Source organism: Indicator indicator, chromosome 3 (assembly GCF_027791375.1).
Source record: "Indicator indicator isolate 239-I01 chromosome 3, UM_Iind_1.1, whole genome shotgun sequence".
Lineage (NCBI taxonomy): Eukaryota > Metazoa > Chordata > Aves > Piciformes > Indicatoridae > Indicator > Indicator indicator.
The window spans coordinates 24,093,619-24,112,824 of NC_072012.1; the positions used below are offsets into that span (position 1 = coordinate 24,093,619).

The window sequence follows — 19,206 nt, forward strand, 5'->3', positions numbered from 1 at the left end:
AAAGCATTTTTAATTTCATACAGCTTACCTAACTCAGAAATACTGCTTTGAGCAAATCTACTGGGAATGCTCAGTACTTTTAATACCAGCACAAAAATGAAGGTGTATTAGAATAAAACGTAAAGAAGGTAAAGAGAAGCTGATCTACAGCGGGCAGTGGGAAACCCCAATAAGCCAAGATAAGAAACCTTCCTTGTGAAGAGCCAAAAGTTCTTCCTTAACCACTTCTAACAGATCTTCCAAGAACGAACAAGGAATGGGCTTGAAACTGTATTATAGAGATTCCCAGAAAAAGAATTTATTGAAAATACCTAGAATTGTCTGGCCTGTAGAAATCAAGCCCATTTGTGAAAATAGTCTTTGTGAAACACTGAGAAGAAACTCATGACTTATTTTTGATTACACTCCTGCCTTTCTGTTAGAAGTGCTGAGTTATTGACAGTGCCCTCACGGAGTCTGTTAAACTGTCTGAACAATCTCATTCTGACCACTTAATGAAAACAACTGGTAAGGCAGAGAGCTCAGCAAGGGATCATCTGGTTAACTGAGCATTGCTTAGTTGGCATCAGCCAGCACCATGGATAAAAATATTTTATTCCTTTACTTTTATTCCTTCCTGAATGAGCTGAATGCACATTTATTTTCCTAAGAGAGAACACTGATTTCATTTCACAAATGAGTATTTCCTAGGAGTGATATCCAGTATGAGATTTAGTGAGATTTGGGTGACAAAGAATGTAATAGATGCCATATTAACAATTATTTGTATTACTGGAACAAAATATATTTGGTCTTCTCGTATTTTGCTCCATTCATCTGATTTAGTTTTACTGTCCCTCCACTAACCTCTTCCAGTAGCCTCATTTATTTACCTATTTTTCTTGGTAGTAATAGGCAGTTGCAGTGCTGTTGCTTACTTACTTTGACAGTTTTGAAGGAGGGCTGAGCCAAAATACCCTGGTTTGCAGAACTGGCAGTTTGCTCCATGGGTGTTGTGTATACACTTGGTGCATTCCCCGGTGACCCTGTTACAGGACTCTGGGTCTGTCACATCAATGTTGTTATTGCAAGGACATGGAGCACATTCAAGACTGGGGCTACCTGGGTTTTTGTAGAACCCACTAGGACACTCATCACACTGATTTCCTGTCAGAGATGAAGGTAAAAAGTATTTGCTGGCTGATGGGAGTTCAAGTGAAATATGTAATTTCCAGTAATATTGTTAAAAGATTCCAACTGCCTATTCAAAGCACATTTCTAATGGAAAATACTCACCTGTTTGAGACTGTTGCACTTTAATCCTATGATCTGTTTAAATTATATCTCCCATGCTAAAGTCTGATGGAAATGCACTCTGTTCATCCCAAACTGTTTTCACCAAGGAAGTCTCTCATTAGGAGTAAACAGGTACCCCCCCCCCACACACAACACCTCCAAACATCTTTTTCCAGCAAAGTCCTTTCAATGGAAGTAGTGAGGGCTGGCTCTATTTGCAGGATTTTCCTGGGAGCCTTTGCAGTGACAGCAGCATGAGAAGGTGCGAGTGCCCTTTCCTGGAGCAACCCAGAGTCTGGCAGATCTAACCTCCTTTCTGTAACCCAGTGGAGGATCCTCAGGTGACCAGATGAGCTCTGGGACACTTCCTCCTTGTTCGCTGGCAATGCAATTACTTCTGCACACTATCTTAATGACTGCCCTGATCAAGGTGCTACCTCTCTTCCTTTTGGAAATCTTTCTGGGCAGGCTGATGTTGCTGGACCTCATCCATTGACTTATGCTCAACCAAGGATGCTGCTTCTTTGCATTTGTTCTCAGGAAGAGAACCTTTCACAGTCTAGGGTAGTGAGTTCTGTGCCCCAGAGGTGACCAAGAGCCTTGATGGGAAGGAGCAGGAGGAAGAAAGTCCAGAACTGAGGAGTGCAGTGGTTTGTGAGGATAGAAGTCCCCTGCATGAGTATCAACAAGGATCATTTTGGCCAGCTACTCAAGGAAAACTGCTGTTGACTTATAAAGGAACCTGGCCTAAGTCAAGATGACAGCATTCGTTTTGTTTTTGGCACTGTTTCTCAGCAGGGTTTGCTTCCATCACTGGAGAACTTTCTAATGCTCATGGGTAGGGAAATATCTTCAGTTTTCCCCGTAGAAATTCAGGCTAACTCAACAGGATGTTAGGGAGCAAGGCATTAGTTTGTATTTGAGACAGTTGAGAATGGAAACCTCATTTCTAAATTTACCATTTCAATGGAGAAGCAGTCACTTTTGGGCATAATGTCAAAGCAAGATTCCTCTACATGAGAAAATTATTTTCTCTGATTAGGAAACCTTATCAGCTGTTTTTGATGATCTGCTTTTTTCCAATTTGGGCTTCCAATGATTGTTTTTCAGAGGTGATGAGCAACTGCAATTCTCCCCACCTCTCCCCACCATGTTAATGTACTGCCTCTGAAAAAAGGAGGTTTCTAGAGCATGTCATTATATTAATTAATGGCTTCACTCTATGTAGGTGAATCCCTTTTCCAAACACTAATTGCACAATTCCCACTCCTCTCAGTCAGGACTTCCCCACCTAATTTCATTAAATCTGAGTGTTATCTATTTTATTACTGTCATTTCTGAACAGAAGATGGGCAGAAGATGGTAATTTTTCTCTCTTATATTATTTTTAATAGAATAAAAACCATTTCTTATTTTGCTTCATACCTGAATATCCCTTGAGACAATTGCAGACTAACTGTGCAGACTGTGAGTCCTGGTAACAGGAATGTGCAAAATACCTATTGCTTGTAGGTGCCCCAGGGCACATGCATGGGTGGCAATGTTCTCCGTTCAGAGGGTTTCCATAATAGCCGTCCATGCACCTGTCAAAGCAGTCAACACAAAGGAGCAGAAATTGTCAAGAGCTCCTTTCAGTCCCTGAAGGTGAATCAATTTATATGTCTGTAAAACTGATTTAACATTCCAGGTCATTGTAATGCTATCCCTGTTAGCTAGTACATAATATACCAAGCTGTTCTAAAACAGAAAATCAGAGTTGCATTCCCAAAATCTGGGGCAAAAAGGAAAAAAAACCAATGTATATTTTCTTTTCAAGGATTATTTCTGAAGACTTTCACCTACTCTGGAACAATTTTAATCTAAATATTAACATACACATATGATATCACACATAGCTAAAAGCTGCCATGCAAAAATGTTCTATATTCACCTATCACCACATATATTCATCTGTTTCCATACACACAAAGAGTGGTTGGCATGACGTTAGAAAGACCTGGCACAGAGAAAAAAAAAAAGCAACCATTCATTAAGAGAATACTGCATCTTTTAGACACAGCATATGTATTGAAATCAGCCATGTTCTGTCTGACATGTTCTGCAGACCCAGGGTGACAACTGTTTCGAGGTAGTGGTGGCTGTTCTGTTATCCAGACAGATGGGGAACCTTAGGGACTCACCCACCTCCACCACCGTGCTTGCCATCCCTGCCTCTGTGTCCCAGCCCCACGTGGCACCGAAGCTGCAGCAATGCAGCAGCTCCTGAAGCATCCCCAGTCTTTGATCTGCTTTAACGTGGCAAATGAAAACTTAATTCTTTATATGTATGCAAGCCAGGCTAAAAGTCTTGGCTATCTTCACCCTGGGGTCAGGGGCTCCTGCAGAGGCACAGGGCAACAAGTATTTTAGTATCCCATTTTTAATCTATTTGCCACCTACAAGCACAATAGCCAAAGGTTCTGTTGTCCAAAAGCTCTGCAAGGAAAGCTCAATAGGTTTCATAGGGAAATTCTCTTAAAAGTTAATGACAAGGTCCAATGACAAACTAAAACAAACAGCTAGCAAATTTAGTTCTGATGTCTGTGTTGAGCTGTGATATTGCTGCCAGTGTATAGAATAAAAAGGAGGAGCACTATTTTTGACAGAGCTGGAAAACGTGAAAATTCATTTGCTGGTCATATGGAATAATATGAACCAGTAAACAGGGCATGGTTATTCAAGCTCCTCAGAGATAATTGCAGGTATTAAAAAGCCACTTGGCAATTTAAAAGCCAGCACAAATAAGTCTATATTATATGCAGTGTTTTGCATGTCTCCAAGCACGTGGTGCCATGGCAACCAAACCGTCAATGTCTTCTTGCAGGGATCCTGCTGCAATGCTGTGTGCATGCATTACATTCACCTTCCCACAAGCATTTGCCAAACAAATAGGTACTTGTTGTTTTGCAGCTAGGCTCAGTTTAATCCTGGGTTTTGGTACGTTTGCTGTTAAGATCATGGATACATTCATGGGGATGTAGGTGGCCATCAGCTACGTGTTTGTGCTGGTTTGGGGCCAGACAGATCCTCTCTTGCCCCAAAAGGGACAAAAGAATGACACTCACACAAAACGGATTGGAGAGTGATGGAAAGTTTAAATGGAAAAGCGATTGGTGAAGCTACAGAAGACTACAAACTACACAGCATAGTGACAGAGAACATCCCAAAGCGTACAGAGCCCGTTACATAATTCCCAAAGCTTCCCAGTTCTTCCCTTCTTCCCACCTGAGGGTCTACCCAAACCCCCAGGGCTCTTTCTTCCCCCCTGCTTCTCCCACTGCTAGGCGAGTCTCAGGCTGGCCAGGTCTGAGACTGCCCCCCCCCCACCCCCCCTCCATTTTCCTCCTGGCATTAGGCCTAGACAGGCCTAAGAGGCCAAGAGGATACTCCCCCGGCATTACCCGATAAGACAGGACATCTCCCATAGGAGCAGAGAGGGAAGAAAGAGGAAGAGAATGGCTTTGCAGATGGATTTATAGGGCGCAGGATTTATGGGTAGAAATACGCCGTTTCCTGTGTCCACCCCTATTGGGTGAGCACCCAGAACACCAGAGGTGTAATTTATGTGGCAGTGGCAGGGGGCACCCAGCCTAAACTGCCACAGTGTTTCAGAGAGCACCAGCATTTGGATGAGCTTTTCATCACTGCTCATCAACTTACCTTTCACAGTGGCTTCCAGTTGTAAACCCATGGCAGTTCAGACACCCTCCAGTCACCGGGTCACAAAGCTCTGCATAGCCATTGCACAGGCAAGGACGGCAGTGGGGAAATCCAAAATACCCAGCCAGACATCGGCTGCAGCGCTGACCACCCACCTTCCAGCGGCAGGAGCACTGCCCTGTCACCTGGTCACACAGTGTGCTCAGTGAGCCTTGGGGGTGGCACTCGCATGCTGGAAAACACCAAAGGCAAAGCTGTCCCTTGAATGGATATTCCCACCAAACCTGCTCATCGCTGACACTGCTCCAGCGCAGTGCAAGCAATGGGGATGGAAAATCTGTTATTTGAGGAAACATTTTATGCACTGCTTCACATATAATCATGAATTTAAAGCCTTAAAGTGGTGGGGCATGCATGAAGAGACAGATACTGACACTGGGTAATGGCACTGGTGCTGGCCAAGTACTCACCATAGCAGCCATGGGAGCCAAAGCCGTAGCTGCCCGCAGAACAAGTGTCACAGCCGCGTCCCACAACATTGGCTTTGCACTGACACTGGCCCCCCAGTTTACTGCAGCTGGCGTTCAGTGACCCCTGGGGATTGCACTTACATGCTTCCAAGCAGAAAGAAAATCAAAACAGGTTTGATTATAAAGGAGTGTGACTGCTCTTGTGAACTAGTGGGTTTTACACTTAAAATTAGGAAGGAAAGGGTTTGATTGTTGTCATAAGGAGTTCACTAACCTCTGATGACCATGGCTTGGATTATTTGATGGTGATTGGTGTGTCAGGCACCTGCTCAAGTCTTAGTGTTAGAGCTTTTACATTCAGGGTACAGCATTCAGCGCATATTTGGGTAGGACAGCAGATGGCATAGCCAAATGTAGATTCAAAATAGAGATATCTTGAAGTCTAGAAGGATTTGATATAAATCTAGAACTAGCTGCATCACCATACATAACCTGCAAGCAGCCTCTACTTATGTATTGTCTGCTGCTTTCTGGTCTAACTTGTCAAGTGAAGCTGGTTTGCTAACTCACAGAGAACATTTGTCCAGGATGCTCAGATGCCAGCACTAGAAAGCCAAAGTGCCATGTTTCACTGGGATAATCCCCTTGCTGTGGGACTCAGGCTAATAGGGAGTCAGCACAGCCCAAACTTATGGGCTCATCTATACCTCTCTCATTAACGTGTGAGTGAAGTATAGGTCCTTCTAAAAATAGTCCAAACCAAGCAGATTCTAGGTTTCAGATTCCAGTCTGTTAGATGCAAGGTTCCCTGAAAGGAGCTGGTCACCTAAGTTGTCCAGAAAGGTGCCTCCAATTACTGGAAGTGCAGGGTAGTTCCATTGCTCTGGGACAAACACCAGGGAAGTGTCCCGAGACATGAAACCTAGTTTGTCCTTTCCATGGCGGGACCCAGAGACTGCCTAGGGCTTCAAACTCCACCTGCCATTATCCTTATGCCAGAACAACCACCAGGCTTTTCTTGGTGCATCTCTTCCAGCACATCAGCTTGTGTGCCATTATGTCTGAAGTCCTACCAAGGCATCTGACTGACCTACAACATTCTGTGAGAGGGCTTAAAAATTCCTGTCTTTTTACAGCATCCAGAATACTATGGAGGTTACTGACCATCTAGTGAAGCTGCATTTGATTGAAATGCTCTTCAGAAAACACACAATCACAGCTGCTCCATGAAGTTTATCAGGATGAACTTCAAGAGTCAAGCCACCAAAACGCATTTGCAGCATGCTCAGAGTTCAACAGGACATATCCCACATGTCCATACATGTTACGTGCTGATCAGTTTCACTTACTAACCCCACCAAGGAAAAACCAGTAACTGTCCCAAAGAGCTGCCTGAGCAGGTTGCTCCTTACCAACAGCACCATTGTGAATACGGGCTGACATGCTCACTATGAGCCGTGCACATACTTCAGGCAGGATGTGAGGTCCAACTTCAGATGCAATTTCAATACAGTGATACTTCTGGTACTCATCTAAATCCTTTTCACTGCACAAGTTCTCCACAGAGCTGATTCTGGGAATAAGTCCAAGCTTTGGAATTAAGAAGGAAAAGAAAATATTTTTGCTTGGATGCACCAAAACCCAGAATTTCCCACATTCTCTTACTGTGCTCTGCACTGCAAAGACAGAGGCCTGGAGCACTGTGTTTTCAAATCTGCCATTGTGCCACTCAGTCATCTAAATTTGCATTATTCTGAAGGTCTAGACAATCCCCCAAGTTCTTCAAATAAAAGTGACTGTGTATAAAAAGTCAGATTATAATACAATCTCAGATATACACTCAGAACTGGTTTTGTTTCTAAGAGGTGCCATGGTGATGACTCCAAAAGCAGTATTTGGCCAAAAGTTTTACTTGTATAACCAAGATAAACAAAAATCAACTGAAGGTTCTATGTCCAAGCATGGATAGCCTTTGTCAGGTACAGTTTACAGAATAATTAGAGGAATGGACTTAAAAATATTTTTCTCAAGAGAAAGGCCCCAAACTAACATCCAGTTCCTGACTTGGTGGGAATAGTTTTTTAATGAGATGCAGACAAATTACAGAGATTAAAAAAAACCACCTAAGTGAAGAAGAAATTCATGAATTTATACCCTTAACCACAGCATTTTGTCAGCATATGTGGAGCGTGCTAATAAAAAATGAGCAACAGACAGGGAAACATACTATATTATGTATTCAAGTATGACTTGAAGAGCTATTATGCATTAAAATTAAAAGAGATACAATTCTGTCTTTCCGCATAAAAACATGCAAACAGTGCCAACAGAAGTAAGCAGAAGCACACTTTGCTGAATTTCTATTAAAACACACTATAAATTGTTTTAAAATATTTTTAGTAAGTCTGTGTAAAAATCAAAATCACACTGGTATAAATACAACCTCAAGGGAATTGTGACAGAACTACTCACTGAGTCAATCAAGATGAACAATTCTGCTACTGGGTCAGAAGCTGAGGCCTGAGAGAAATAAATGTCCACAGAATATTCTGTCCCTGGCTCCAAGCAGACTGGAGTTTGAAGAAATGCAATCCTGTTCAGCAGAAATAAAGCACAGTTATAGCCAGGAGTTGGGACAAGGCAAGTTTACTGGATGCTGTGAGCTCTTCCTCCACTCTGTGCCTGCACCCTAATGCCTGCAGCCCCAAGTTATCCCTGCTACTGCAGGGAGCACACCTGACCCCACTGCTTGCAGGCTTTAGGAAAGCTGAATGACTTCTGCCTGGATTGTTCACCAAGTGTAATTTAAACCTGGTGACATTAAGATGAAAATGGCAGGTTTTACAACTTCAAGCATAGGAGTTTGCAACTCACTGTTCATATTTGTCCTTTCCTGCCCCTCTTTGACCAAGACTTTGGTCACATCCTCTTGGCTCATCTCTAGTCTTTACACAGACACAAGCTGAAAAGCTGGTTTTGAAAGGAGGCTGAAACAGTGAATTTAAGTCAGTATTTCCTTCCTATACTGAAATAGCTGAATCTGGGTCTTTGCCAAAGCAACAGCTAATTCCAACAGGATCTCAGACTGCTCTCCTGGCTTGGGCAAACCATTGCCACACTGAGTAATGCAGCATCAGACTGTTCCTTAGAACCTATGGTGTGACAGCAACAGGAAAGGCCACATGTTTCTAACATTCCCACTTTCCCACACTTTTATTGCTTTGCAGTGCTTCAGTAAAAGATCTGCAAACAGAAAATGTACAGACAAAAAGACAACAGTCAGACCTCTTTGTAGCTGGAAGAGGCAACACATGTGGCTCCTGTGAAAGGCCTTTGTTTTGGCAGTGTGGACTTGACAAAATACCAACAGGCTGGACAGCAACACTTGCTAGCCAGTCTTCCAATGACTGTAAACAAAGGAAAAAATACAGTAATTTTTCACATCTGAAAACCCCACTTCCTCTTTGCCAGGGTTAGTGAAAGCCATCTGCAGTGACAAAATAGATTTTCTCTTTGTCCTTTAAGGACTATAAAAATAATGTTATTTGTGAAAAATGCTTTGTATTTGCAATGGCCAACGGAAGAGCAAAGACAGAAATGAGACCTTAGCTGGGGCTTTGTAAAAGTTATTGGAATTGTTTCCTTAGCACAGTGTTGTCCTGGAGATATCCTGCATTATCTGCCTCCTTCACATCTAATAAGGAAGAAAAAGACATAAAGACTTTGTGACAAAAGTCATCAAAACTCAAATGTTTAATCTAACCCTTAGAAGGAAAAAGCTACATCCAACCAGCCCACTGCAAAATTGTTCTCATGTTTTAGGCCATGGGGAGTTTTATTTGCCTCAGAATGACAGTAAGAGAACAGAATACAGTAGAAAGAAGGAGGATCTCTACTGGCAGGATTGTCCCAGGGAGCTGCAAGGCAAAAGAACAGCCCAGTACAAATACTAGTAACAATAAAACACTTGCCTGTGTTTCTGAAGACATGGGTGCAGACTTCGGTTTAACAGATTTCTCTAGACATGTCCTCATCACTGAAAAATTTTGTTCAGGAAAAAAAATATTTTGGCTACAATTTTCATATATCTCAGAGCCAGCTGGAACAACTGGGAAGCTGGATTCCTGCAAAAGCCCTAGATAAATATCACTCCTTAGTGATTACTCCTGCCTGTGCACATTTTCCTGCACAGAAAATCCCAGCTAGAAATGCAAGATGCTTATCTAAAAGGAAGTATGTTTTGCATGTGTCTGTTTTGTGAACAAGAGTCCAGTCCAAGCAAAGATACCAAAAGAGGAGCTCTAGAAGATGAAATCTTGGCTGAAGCTTGTACTGATTTTTCAGTCTTGAGTGGAAAGGGTTAAGGGGACCAGTGGATGGCATGTTACGTGGTTGATAAAGATGAAAAGACAAACAGTTTTCATTTTAAATACAGAGTGGGACAAGCTGCTGCATCTCACTACTGACAAAATAGACTCTGCATTGATCACAGTATCACACAAGACATCACAAGACACACAAGACACACAAGACATCACAAATACCTGAGGTTCATAACGAATCATGATATCAAAGTCCATAGCAAAGGGAATGTTGTTGATGGCAAATCTCAACCCAGCTCCACTGGGAACTCGGGCAAATCCAGGTCCTGTCCATGTGATGGATCGACCAGGGCCTGGCTGCCTGAAAACCACCATCACAGCTGAGTCCTGTCCAAATCGTATAGCACCCTGCAAAAGCACATTGACATTTTCAACAACACACAGAGTCAAGTTACAAAAATACAAACAAAGAAAAAAAGAAAGAAAATATTTTTGCCATGTTGTTTACTTATTTGGCCATCAATCAGCCTTATGCTCTGAACAAGCCTGAGAGTAGCAATCTAAGAACTCTCCCAAGTGTAGGATCACAGAATCACAGAATGGTAGGTGTTAGAAGGGACGTCTGGAGACCATCTAGTCCAACCACCTTGCTACAGTAGGTTCACCTAGAGCAGATTGCCCAGGACCACATCCACAACAGCAATGAAAAGGACTAGAATAATGCATACAACAATGCATACAATATTTGGCATCTCCAAGCATTCATAATGCAATCCTTAAACAGATTAAGCTTGATTTCATATACGGCTGGACTTTTCATTATGACATGGATAAATAAATACCAATACTTGCAATGACAAAGCTGACAGCATTTACATTGAGTATGTTAATGTCCTGGTAAACTTGTTGGACAACGTAAAGTGTTGGAAACGTCTTGCAAGCAAAACAACAACAGAGCTCTTCTCTTTTAAACAATTAATTGAACCCGAGTCTACAATGGCACTGGACAGAGCACAGCAAACCTGTCAGTATGAATAACAAAATGTCTATCCCAAAGGTGTATCCAAAAAATTAATTTCATTTGTGTTGGGACTGTGAATCCCATGTGCTCAGACATTCCATTGCCCCCTATTTCAAAATAAAATATTAGCATTTTCTGTAATCTTAATATTCAGGTACCAATTTACCTGTTCCAGTCCAGATTTTCTTACACTTCGTTTCTTGCTGCTGTTTAACACAATCTTTCCATTTTCAATCATGAATTCATAACCTTGGTTCTGGAAGTAGATGTCACACCTTGGAAGAATGCTTGGCTTAACCTATTAGGTGATGAAAAAGCAGTAGCACTATCTGAGCAATTCTGAAGGGTAGATAAGCAGATAAATTAAAATCTGCATTCATAAAAAAACTCTGTCCTCAGCTGGCTGAGAATCTAAACTATGGTGCAATAGCTGCCCAAACCCTATTTCCTCACTCTTGTAAAATTAACTTGCACTTCCTCTCATAAGCTATGTCCCACATCTGTTTTCCATTTAATTATTGGATATTAGAATGATAACGGGTTGTGATTATAGTTCAATATTTGTGGACGGGACCTGCAAACAAACATTTTTTTAATTATTCCTTCTCTATAGCTTCTGGATAACACATCTGAGAAGAAATGTTAGTAAAAGCAGAAGAAGGGATGCATTCCAAACTTGTACTCTGCATGGGGAACAACTGCCATTATCTTGAGGAGAAATTATAATTAATTTCTCTGAAAAAATTACAGATGAATGTCAAATTCTTGAGGAAACTGGGCTACAATGGGTGCCACTATATAAGGCAGCAAGGAAAGAGTCCAGTGGGGTGGAGAGGAATTTAATTTTTCTGCTTTTGGAGATCCCCAGAAACATCACAGTTTGTGAAGGCTGTTGGCAACTCAAACACTTTCCTCTAATTTAAATAATTACCTTAATTTCTCTAAATCATGCAAGACCAGCCCACACTTGAGAAGCAGCATGGACAGCTTTGCAAGTCACACCATGCTGTAGCAACTGTCCCTTGGCAACAGCCAGTTACTGTATAGTAATGCCCATGAAGATCAAGGATGATTGAAGGATAGTCAAGGGACTTGCTTTGTATCTGGCTGCTCTCCCCAGCTGCTGTGCCACTTTGTATGGATCCTCTTTCATTATGACACTTAAAAAGTCACCTACATACATACCAAGGGTGCAGAGCCAGAAAGGATCTTTGCATGCTCAGCTTCATAAATATAATAATCCAGCGGCAAAAAGAAGTAGCCTGCAGCTGGCTCGTTACATTGGCGGCTTACAATGTTGGGAAGACACTTGCACTGACCGTCCTTTGATGAGCACCTAGGGTAAGTTGGTAAAGGGAGAATGTAAGTGAGGCATGTCTCACAGCATGAGAGCAGCTCAGATCCACTCTTGTTTCAGACCTGCTTTGTTTCTTCCACTGTCAGATTATGTCCCTTATTAAACATCCTGTCCCCCACCATCGCAGCTGCTGCTTTTTCATCCCTTAGGAGACATTACATGCTTTGTCTTTCTCTGTCCATTCCAAACCTGAAACACAAACCCTTTTGCTTTCTGAGCACCAATTATTATCTATTCCCATATCAATTTCTTCTATCTGTTTCTATATCTACTACTGTATCTATCACTATTCTGAAGCATCTATCACCTGCAATTTTGGAGGCATGACATGAGATCAGAAGGACCTTCAAAGATCAGAAGGATCTTCAATTTGATGCAATATTGTAGCTGTCATATGCTTACACTGTTATTTAACAGATGCGATGGTTACTAGCTTTGGTTAACCTGCTCACAAGGACTATGTGCTCCTATGTCTGAAGTCTAATAGCAGTAGAGAAGACCCTCGACCAACAGACTTTTGGAGGAGTTCACCTAAAACCAAGCCTGCTTTTAACATATTTTGAATAGGAGCCAGTATGTTAGAAAAAGATTAAGATATTTGTAGCTTTTAATGTTTATGTAGGAAGCCAAGTTACAAATGCCACCTCTAATTTAATTCAAATTTGTTTTAATATTAGGGCCTCTGGTTTTCTCAAGTTGTGCAGTTTATATTTTTTATTAAATCTTGGCTTAATCTGCTTCAAAGCTGGCTTCAAAGGAAATACATTTCTAAGATTCCAACCTGTCCCATTTGTATTGAGACTCTATTAACCTAATAAAAAAATCTAGTGTAAGAGTTTATAAAAATTAAAGCAAAGAAATAACTGGAAGAACAATAACTTACAAGTTATTCTGAGATCCACCAATATCACAGTCACATGCAGAACAGCCATACGAGCTGTTGCCAAGACCCCAGTATCCTACCTGGGGAAAAAAAAGAAAGTGAAATGTATTTTATAGCAAATGTTAAAGTATGTAAAGCACAACAGAATTTACTTCATCCCCTGGGTGAATGATGCTCTGGAGCACTACTGTGCTGCTGCCTGTGCTTGGCCATGGGAAATTACTTCTCTTGCCAGATTACACAGGTGCTTAGCCACTACACGAAGAGCCAGATATCTACTAATCTGTGCAAGAAATATGCTCTGTAAATAGCAAATAAATAGCATTTCCTTTTCTTCCTGGGAGCGGTTGTTCTAGTGCAATTTGTTTGCACAAATGTTTGTAAGCAGTAAAGAAGAACCAGATGTGCCAATGCACAATGGGAGTGTAAGGTTGTAAAATTATTTTGAATTTTGACTAATTGTTTGCTTTTCTGGTGGGAGATGGGAGATGAGACTTCTGAAAACATATGCAGAAGTAGTAACAAAAACTGAGCACGTACAATGCATTTTTCACAGCGTCGCCCTGTGGTGAACTGCTGGCAAAGGCACTCTCCTGTGTCAGGATCACAGATGGAGAAGGGCAAAGTGCCGGAGGGGTCACAGTTGCAGGCTGCAGGGATAGAAACGTGTGGTTACCTCTGCAGGCCCTTGTAACGGCAGCAGGGCTGGCATTTGCTTTAGACGTGGCATCAGCATGACAGTCTCCATCCTCCAGACAGGTGCTCTGCAGAGAGACATGCCCTGGCACCCTGCAACCCCCAGCCCTTGGGGAGTGGAACGTTTCCTCAGTGGGTACCCTCTTCAGGGGGAAGCAGGGGCTCTCGTCCAGTGCAGTTGTTTGCAATGTGCTGTGTGCTGATCTGCACTGCACAGTCCTTGTATGTTGACGACTACCATGCTGTGGGCATAACGATGCTGTGCTCACAAACCCATAGTGTGCCCAGATAGGGGTAGAATGTGTTTTTCAGCAAGGTTCTCTTGGAGGAACAGCTGGCTGGAAGCTCTTATTGCAAGACAGCAGCTCCTGATGTCGTGATGCTGCATTGTGCTGTGCAGAGTCCAACTATCCTCACAGCCCCTAAGTAGGTTTCCGTTCACCCTTATACTGATTTTGATGACAAAATAATTTTCATCTGTTTTAATCTCCCTTTTCAAATAAATTGCATATTTAGTAATCCTTCTATTAACAACAGCCTGATCTGTATAGTATAGCATGTATTCTGCAAGTAATCCTACATCTTTTCAGTCTCAGATGCTGCACCAGGAACATTAAATGTCATTGACACTAAACTACAGTAGGCAACTGGGTATTTTGTGAAGCAGGTAGTGCATCAATGTGTGCATTTCTGCATTTAGCTACCTTCATCTCTTAAAAATACTTTAGTCAGAAGAATAAAAGAAGTGGTTTACATACGCTGACAGCCCAGGGGGTCACTGTTGCTCAGCCCGTAGTAGTTTGCCCTGCACTTGTCACAGCGGACACCCTCCACATTCTCCTTGCAAGGACACTGGCCCGCAACCGTTCCCAGCGCAGGGTCTGTGCGGCTTTCACATATGCCGTTGTGCAACGTACCTTCTGGGTCACAGCGGCAGGCTACAAGCACATGAATAAAGCATAGAGGCACATACAAAAAAAAGCATTTAGATATAAGCATGAAACACAATTATAGAGCCTCTGGTAGGCACAATTCAGAATTGTAAAGATTAGAGATGTTCATCCATGTTCACTGAACTGGATGCTTTAAAGTTAACACACAGCTGCTGTTAACAAATATTATGAGAATGCCTTCATGATGCATCCCATTTTTTCCTACGGCACTATCCATTTCTCAAAGCAGAGCTGACATCTACCACACCCCTGCCCTGGGTAATCACCTCTCGGCTCCTTAAAGACTTTTCACACCAATTAAATTATACGGAGCATTTTTCCCATCCTCTGTTAAATACTGAATTTAGCTCATGTTAACAGCTCATCTTTCAGAATGACCTTTATGCCTGAAAGACTATTTTCGTTGCATATGGTAAGTATCTAGCAAAGTTATTACTCCTCCCACCATTTTGCACATCTTCTGTAATCGCTATCATGGAAGCAACAGCTCTACTGCTATTCCTATTTATATTGATGTTGTTCAATAAAGATGACAGTCCTGCTGCATTTCTAAGCTCAGTTTACCAATGAGTTGGAATATGCGGCTCTTTCTACAATGCCAGTTCAAGGATGCAGTTGTGCGGCTACTTCAACAGTAGCAAGCAGTTCCAAAACAGTTTGGATGTTACAGGTTTGGTAACATTTTTACAATCATATGAATATTTAAGCATGGAGATGCCATAGGGTTCAGACCAAAGAGAAACTGAACCACCCTGTTTTGAGTAGTTCTTACAGAAGCTGAAAAAGGGAAGCTTACGAAGGCATGCCTGAGGGTCTGAGATGACTTTGAGGGGATCCTGGTAAAAGAATTGCTTGCACTGGTCGCAGTGTTGCCCTGTGGTGTTGTCCTGACAGTCCTCACAAACACCACCACTGACCCCGCCACTGGCCTGGTACACGGCCATGTCAAAGTGGCATCTGCCAGAGTGGCCATTGCAGTTACACCCTGAAACCAAAACAAAGAGTGGGGTATTTCACACCATGACTCCTATTATTGTAGTCTTATCACCATTGCTATGTACCATTAACAAAGAGTGACCTGTGTTTACATGATTTCAGTGCCTCAGCAAGAATATAGCTTCTCAGGCCTTGTGCTTTACAGCTGGAGAGGACCCTTGGAGACTTAAAACAGAACTGGGCCCTGCACTTGGAAAAGTACCACGCAAGGGAGTATCCTGATACAGTGGGGAACACTGCTCCACTGAAAAAAAGATCTAGCTGAATATTTGTTACAGATCACAGCATCACAGTGTTAGAGGTGGGAAACAACCTCCAGAGATCATTGAGTCCAACTCCACTGCCAAAGCAGGATTAGCTAGGGCAGGCTGCACAGGAACGCATCCAGGCGTGTTTTGAAAGTCTCCAGAGAAGAAGACTCCACAACCTCTCTGGGCAGCCTGTTCCAGTGCTCTGTCACCCTCATAAAGAAGTGTCTCCCTGTGTTGAGGAAGAACCTCCCGTGTTCTAGCTTGTACCCATTGCTCCTTGTCCTACCACTGGGCACCACTAGAAAGAGACCAGCATATTTATCTTGGAACCCACTCCTCAGATATTTATAGACTATGATAAGATCTCCTCTCAGCCTTCTCTTCTCATAACTAAACAGCCCCAGTTCTCTCAGTCTTTCAGATCCTAATATATTGTTCTTGTATATCCTACGTTACTTATTAATGTGGTAATAAATAATTTAGCCTTGTCTAAATTCTTCTTTCATTCACATGAAAAACTATTTGCAAACAAGTGAATGAACTTTCTTGCATTAGTTGCTTTTCCCTCTCTTTATTGTTTTTTTTTTTTTCTCTTTATGAAAAATAAGAACATGAAACAGTTGTCCTTGTAAGGCAACACAGCACTGATGGATACAGGATCTTCTAGATAAGGTATGGAAACCCAGAAACCTAACTATACCATTATGCATTGGTCTGGATTTGTGTTACATCCCACCCCTCCCAGCCTCTCAGGTATTAAAAAAGAAAATAATTTGCGTTACGTTTGCAAGCATTATCTTGGGTCCCTTCGGCTGCCCTCCAGGGAGCATCATTGTAGAAATCTTTACATCTTTCACAAGACAAACCTTCAGTGTTATGGTGGCAGACACATCTCCCATGGACCTGCAATGTGGTGAGAACAGGGGGAGAGGAGGGGAGGGGAGAGGAAGTATTTCGGCAAGATCAGGAAAATTCAAAGCTCTTTGGCTCCCTCAGCTGACATAATTCTAACTTTTGAGCAAAATATCTGGAGAATACTCACTAACTATAACCCAAGTTTTAAAGTACTAAGCACCATTTAGGAAAAGTACTTCAAGAGATATCGAAGGAGACTTAACTTTTTTATTTCTCTCCCCCTACAGGTCTGTATATAGAGATACATATTTTCCAGGAGAAAAATCCTCTTATTCCCAGAAAGAAAGAATTTACAATCATGTTTCTGAATTTTTTAATAATCCATTTTCCACAGCTTTGCTTTGCATTATCAGCTATTCTTTGTGCCAATGCCTCCTCTCCTTCTGCAGAACTGCTGAGCCCAGCTGGTGTGTGGAATGTACTCAACAAGTGGCCATTCAAGTCTACACACACCACAGGCTACTTACTGCATTACATTTGCATCATTAGAGCTCTAGTATTTTCCTACTATTACCAACATGTCTTGTTCCAGTTGCTAGTTAACAAAGAGAAAGCTTCTGAGCAATCCAACCCAGGGTTTAAAAAGATGAACCTGCACTAAACATTTTACAGCTTGGAGTTGGAAATGGTCAATCTAAAGATCACTAGAACTCCTCCTCCTCTCTCTTCCTCCATCTCTTTCTTCCCCTCAAATACCAGGTAGGGACTGCTGTAGTTGGAGACAGCGTTGATGACGCACCATCCTAGACTGATGGAAAACATCTCCCCGCAGATTCTGCACAGGCTCACACTGGCTGGCATGGCCATTGCAAAAGCAGCTGCCCCTCACAACCATCTCATAGACAGCATAATAGTACTTCTCCAGGGGATCGCTGTGTCTTCTTCCAAGCAGAGCATCCCCAAGGGTGTGGAGTTTAGTAAAATTGATCCTTAGGTTTGTCATCGTAATGAGCTCTGGAAGGAAAGAAGAGAAATCAAAATCCCAAGTTCACTCAAAAATAAACAGTATGAAATCTTCAGCTTGGATCAGTCATCCGAGAATTCCCCCCCATACTGAAGAAACAGTGAAAATTATCTGATATTGTCTAATACCAGTAACCTATACAGTGCCAGGGCATGGACCCACTCCTGGTACACAGCTGTGTATGTGCTAGGATCCTCCTTTTATGGCTCTGGCCAGGGCCAACCTGTATATTCCAAGTCACTGACTTCATGGGTTCATTCACACCTCTGGGAGTGCTCCCAAAAAGCAGTGTGGATTGGGGCACTTGATTCCAGAGGGAAAGACACTTCAGCTGCATGGACGAGGTCTGTAGAGCTGTGCTGTTTGCTCTCAAGGCTAAAGAACATGACTGGACCATTTTATTTATTAATATGGGTGTCTCTCTAAGATCTTCAGGTACCTAATTTTCAACATTGTTGACTTTAGACCAGCTGAGCTGTTGATCCTTGCAGTGTACAAAGACACCATTAAAGCATCTCTAGAGAAAACCTGTATTGTCCATACCTTGGATATATGGCACATAGGGATTTTCTATTTCAAAGTGGGGATCCAAAGCTTTTAAAACGACCTGCAAAACAAAATAATAGAGCTCTATAGATTATTGAAGCTATTATTTTTGTATGTAAAGACTGTCACCTGAGATTAAGGAGTTACTAATGCCACTTTAGTGATCCCATGAAAGAAAAGAACAATACTGTGGCCCCAATTCAGCAAGTGCTTTCACCCTTTCAATCTAGCCTTGGCTAAGTGAGGCAAAAAGACCTTTTGGTGGATTGATATATCAGGGGGAAGGAAAAGCAATGCTCTAGAGTGATGTAGAGATAGGATGAGCTTCCACCAAAGGGAACTGAAGGACAGACCCCTGCCTTTAGGATAGAAACTGATGGAGAGTCAACATCTTTTTTCTGGGGGACTTCCATGTGAATCTGGCAACCAGAAAAGAACACTAGAAGGTTTTGTACATGCTGTTTTACAAATTAATTTGGGTGTGAAAATGATGGTAAAATACAGTGTTTGTTGTTTCCTCCTTACTTAAGTAAAGTCAACAGCATGTCACATATTAGAACCTGTGGAAGCGGATCTGATGGAAACACATGAGAGACTTTCAGCTCCAGAGAAGTAGCCACATATGTTCTGAATTCATACAAACACAGACACCTGGCAATACCTCGCCTTCAGTGGAGGGCTCAATGTCTGAGTATCTTGAATCACAAATGATGTCTCCCATACTTTTGGCTGGCCCAGATGAGATGTTGGGAAAAGAAGCTGCACAGTCCTGAGCAAAATATCTAAACACTTTCCAGGTCTGCCCAAAGTCAGTGGAGCGCTCAACCAGCATTGCTGCAGGCCGAAATGTCTGCAAGA

At 42.2% G+C, this 19,206-nt stretch overlaps 1 protein-coding gene across 1 annotated transcript in view; it reads right to left on the reverse strand.

The window, feature by feature from the left end:
- The window catches only part of LAMB4 (laminin subunit beta 4), a 41,976-nt gene that overhangs the window by 15,174 nt on the left and 7,596 nt on the right, over window positions 1–19,206 (reverse strand). Inside the window, exons 5-22 of the mRNA XM_054399329.1 lie at window positions 19,010–19,198; window positions 18,346–18,409; window positions 17,578–17,792; window positions 16,706–16,826; window positions 15,473–15,661; window positions 14,482–14,661; window positions 13,568–13,677; window positions 13,028–13,107; window positions 11,973–12,123; window positions 10,954–11,085; window positions 9,989–10,174; window positions 8,730–8,851; window positions 7,917–8,037; window positions 6,857–7,034; window positions 5,445–5,588; window positions 4,975–5,206; window positions 2,701–2,858; window positions 922–1,146 (exon numbers count right to left, since the gene is read on the reverse strand). Coding sequence (XP_054255304.1) covers window positions 922–1,146; window positions 2,701–2,858; window positions 4,975–5,206; window positions 5,445–5,588; window positions 6,857–7,034; window positions 7,917–8,037; window positions 8,730–8,851; window positions 9,989–10,174; window positions 10,954–11,085; window positions 11,973–12,123; window positions 13,028–13,107; window positions 13,568–13,677; window positions 14,482–14,661; window positions 15,473–15,661; window positions 16,706–16,826; window positions 17,578–17,792; window positions 18,346–18,409; window positions 19,010–19,198 — 2,797 coding nt within the window. The remainder of the gene's footprint in view (window positions 1–921; window positions 1,147–2,700; window positions 2,859–4,974; window positions 5,207–5,444; window positions 5,589–6,856; window positions 7,035–7,916; window positions 8,038–8,729; window positions 8,852–9,988; window positions 10,175–10,953; window positions 11,086–11,972; window positions 12,124–13,027; window positions 13,108–13,567; window positions 13,678–14,481; window positions 14,662–15,472; window positions 15,662–16,705; window positions 16,827–17,577; window positions 17,793–18,345; window positions 18,410–19,009; window positions 19,199–19,206) is intronic.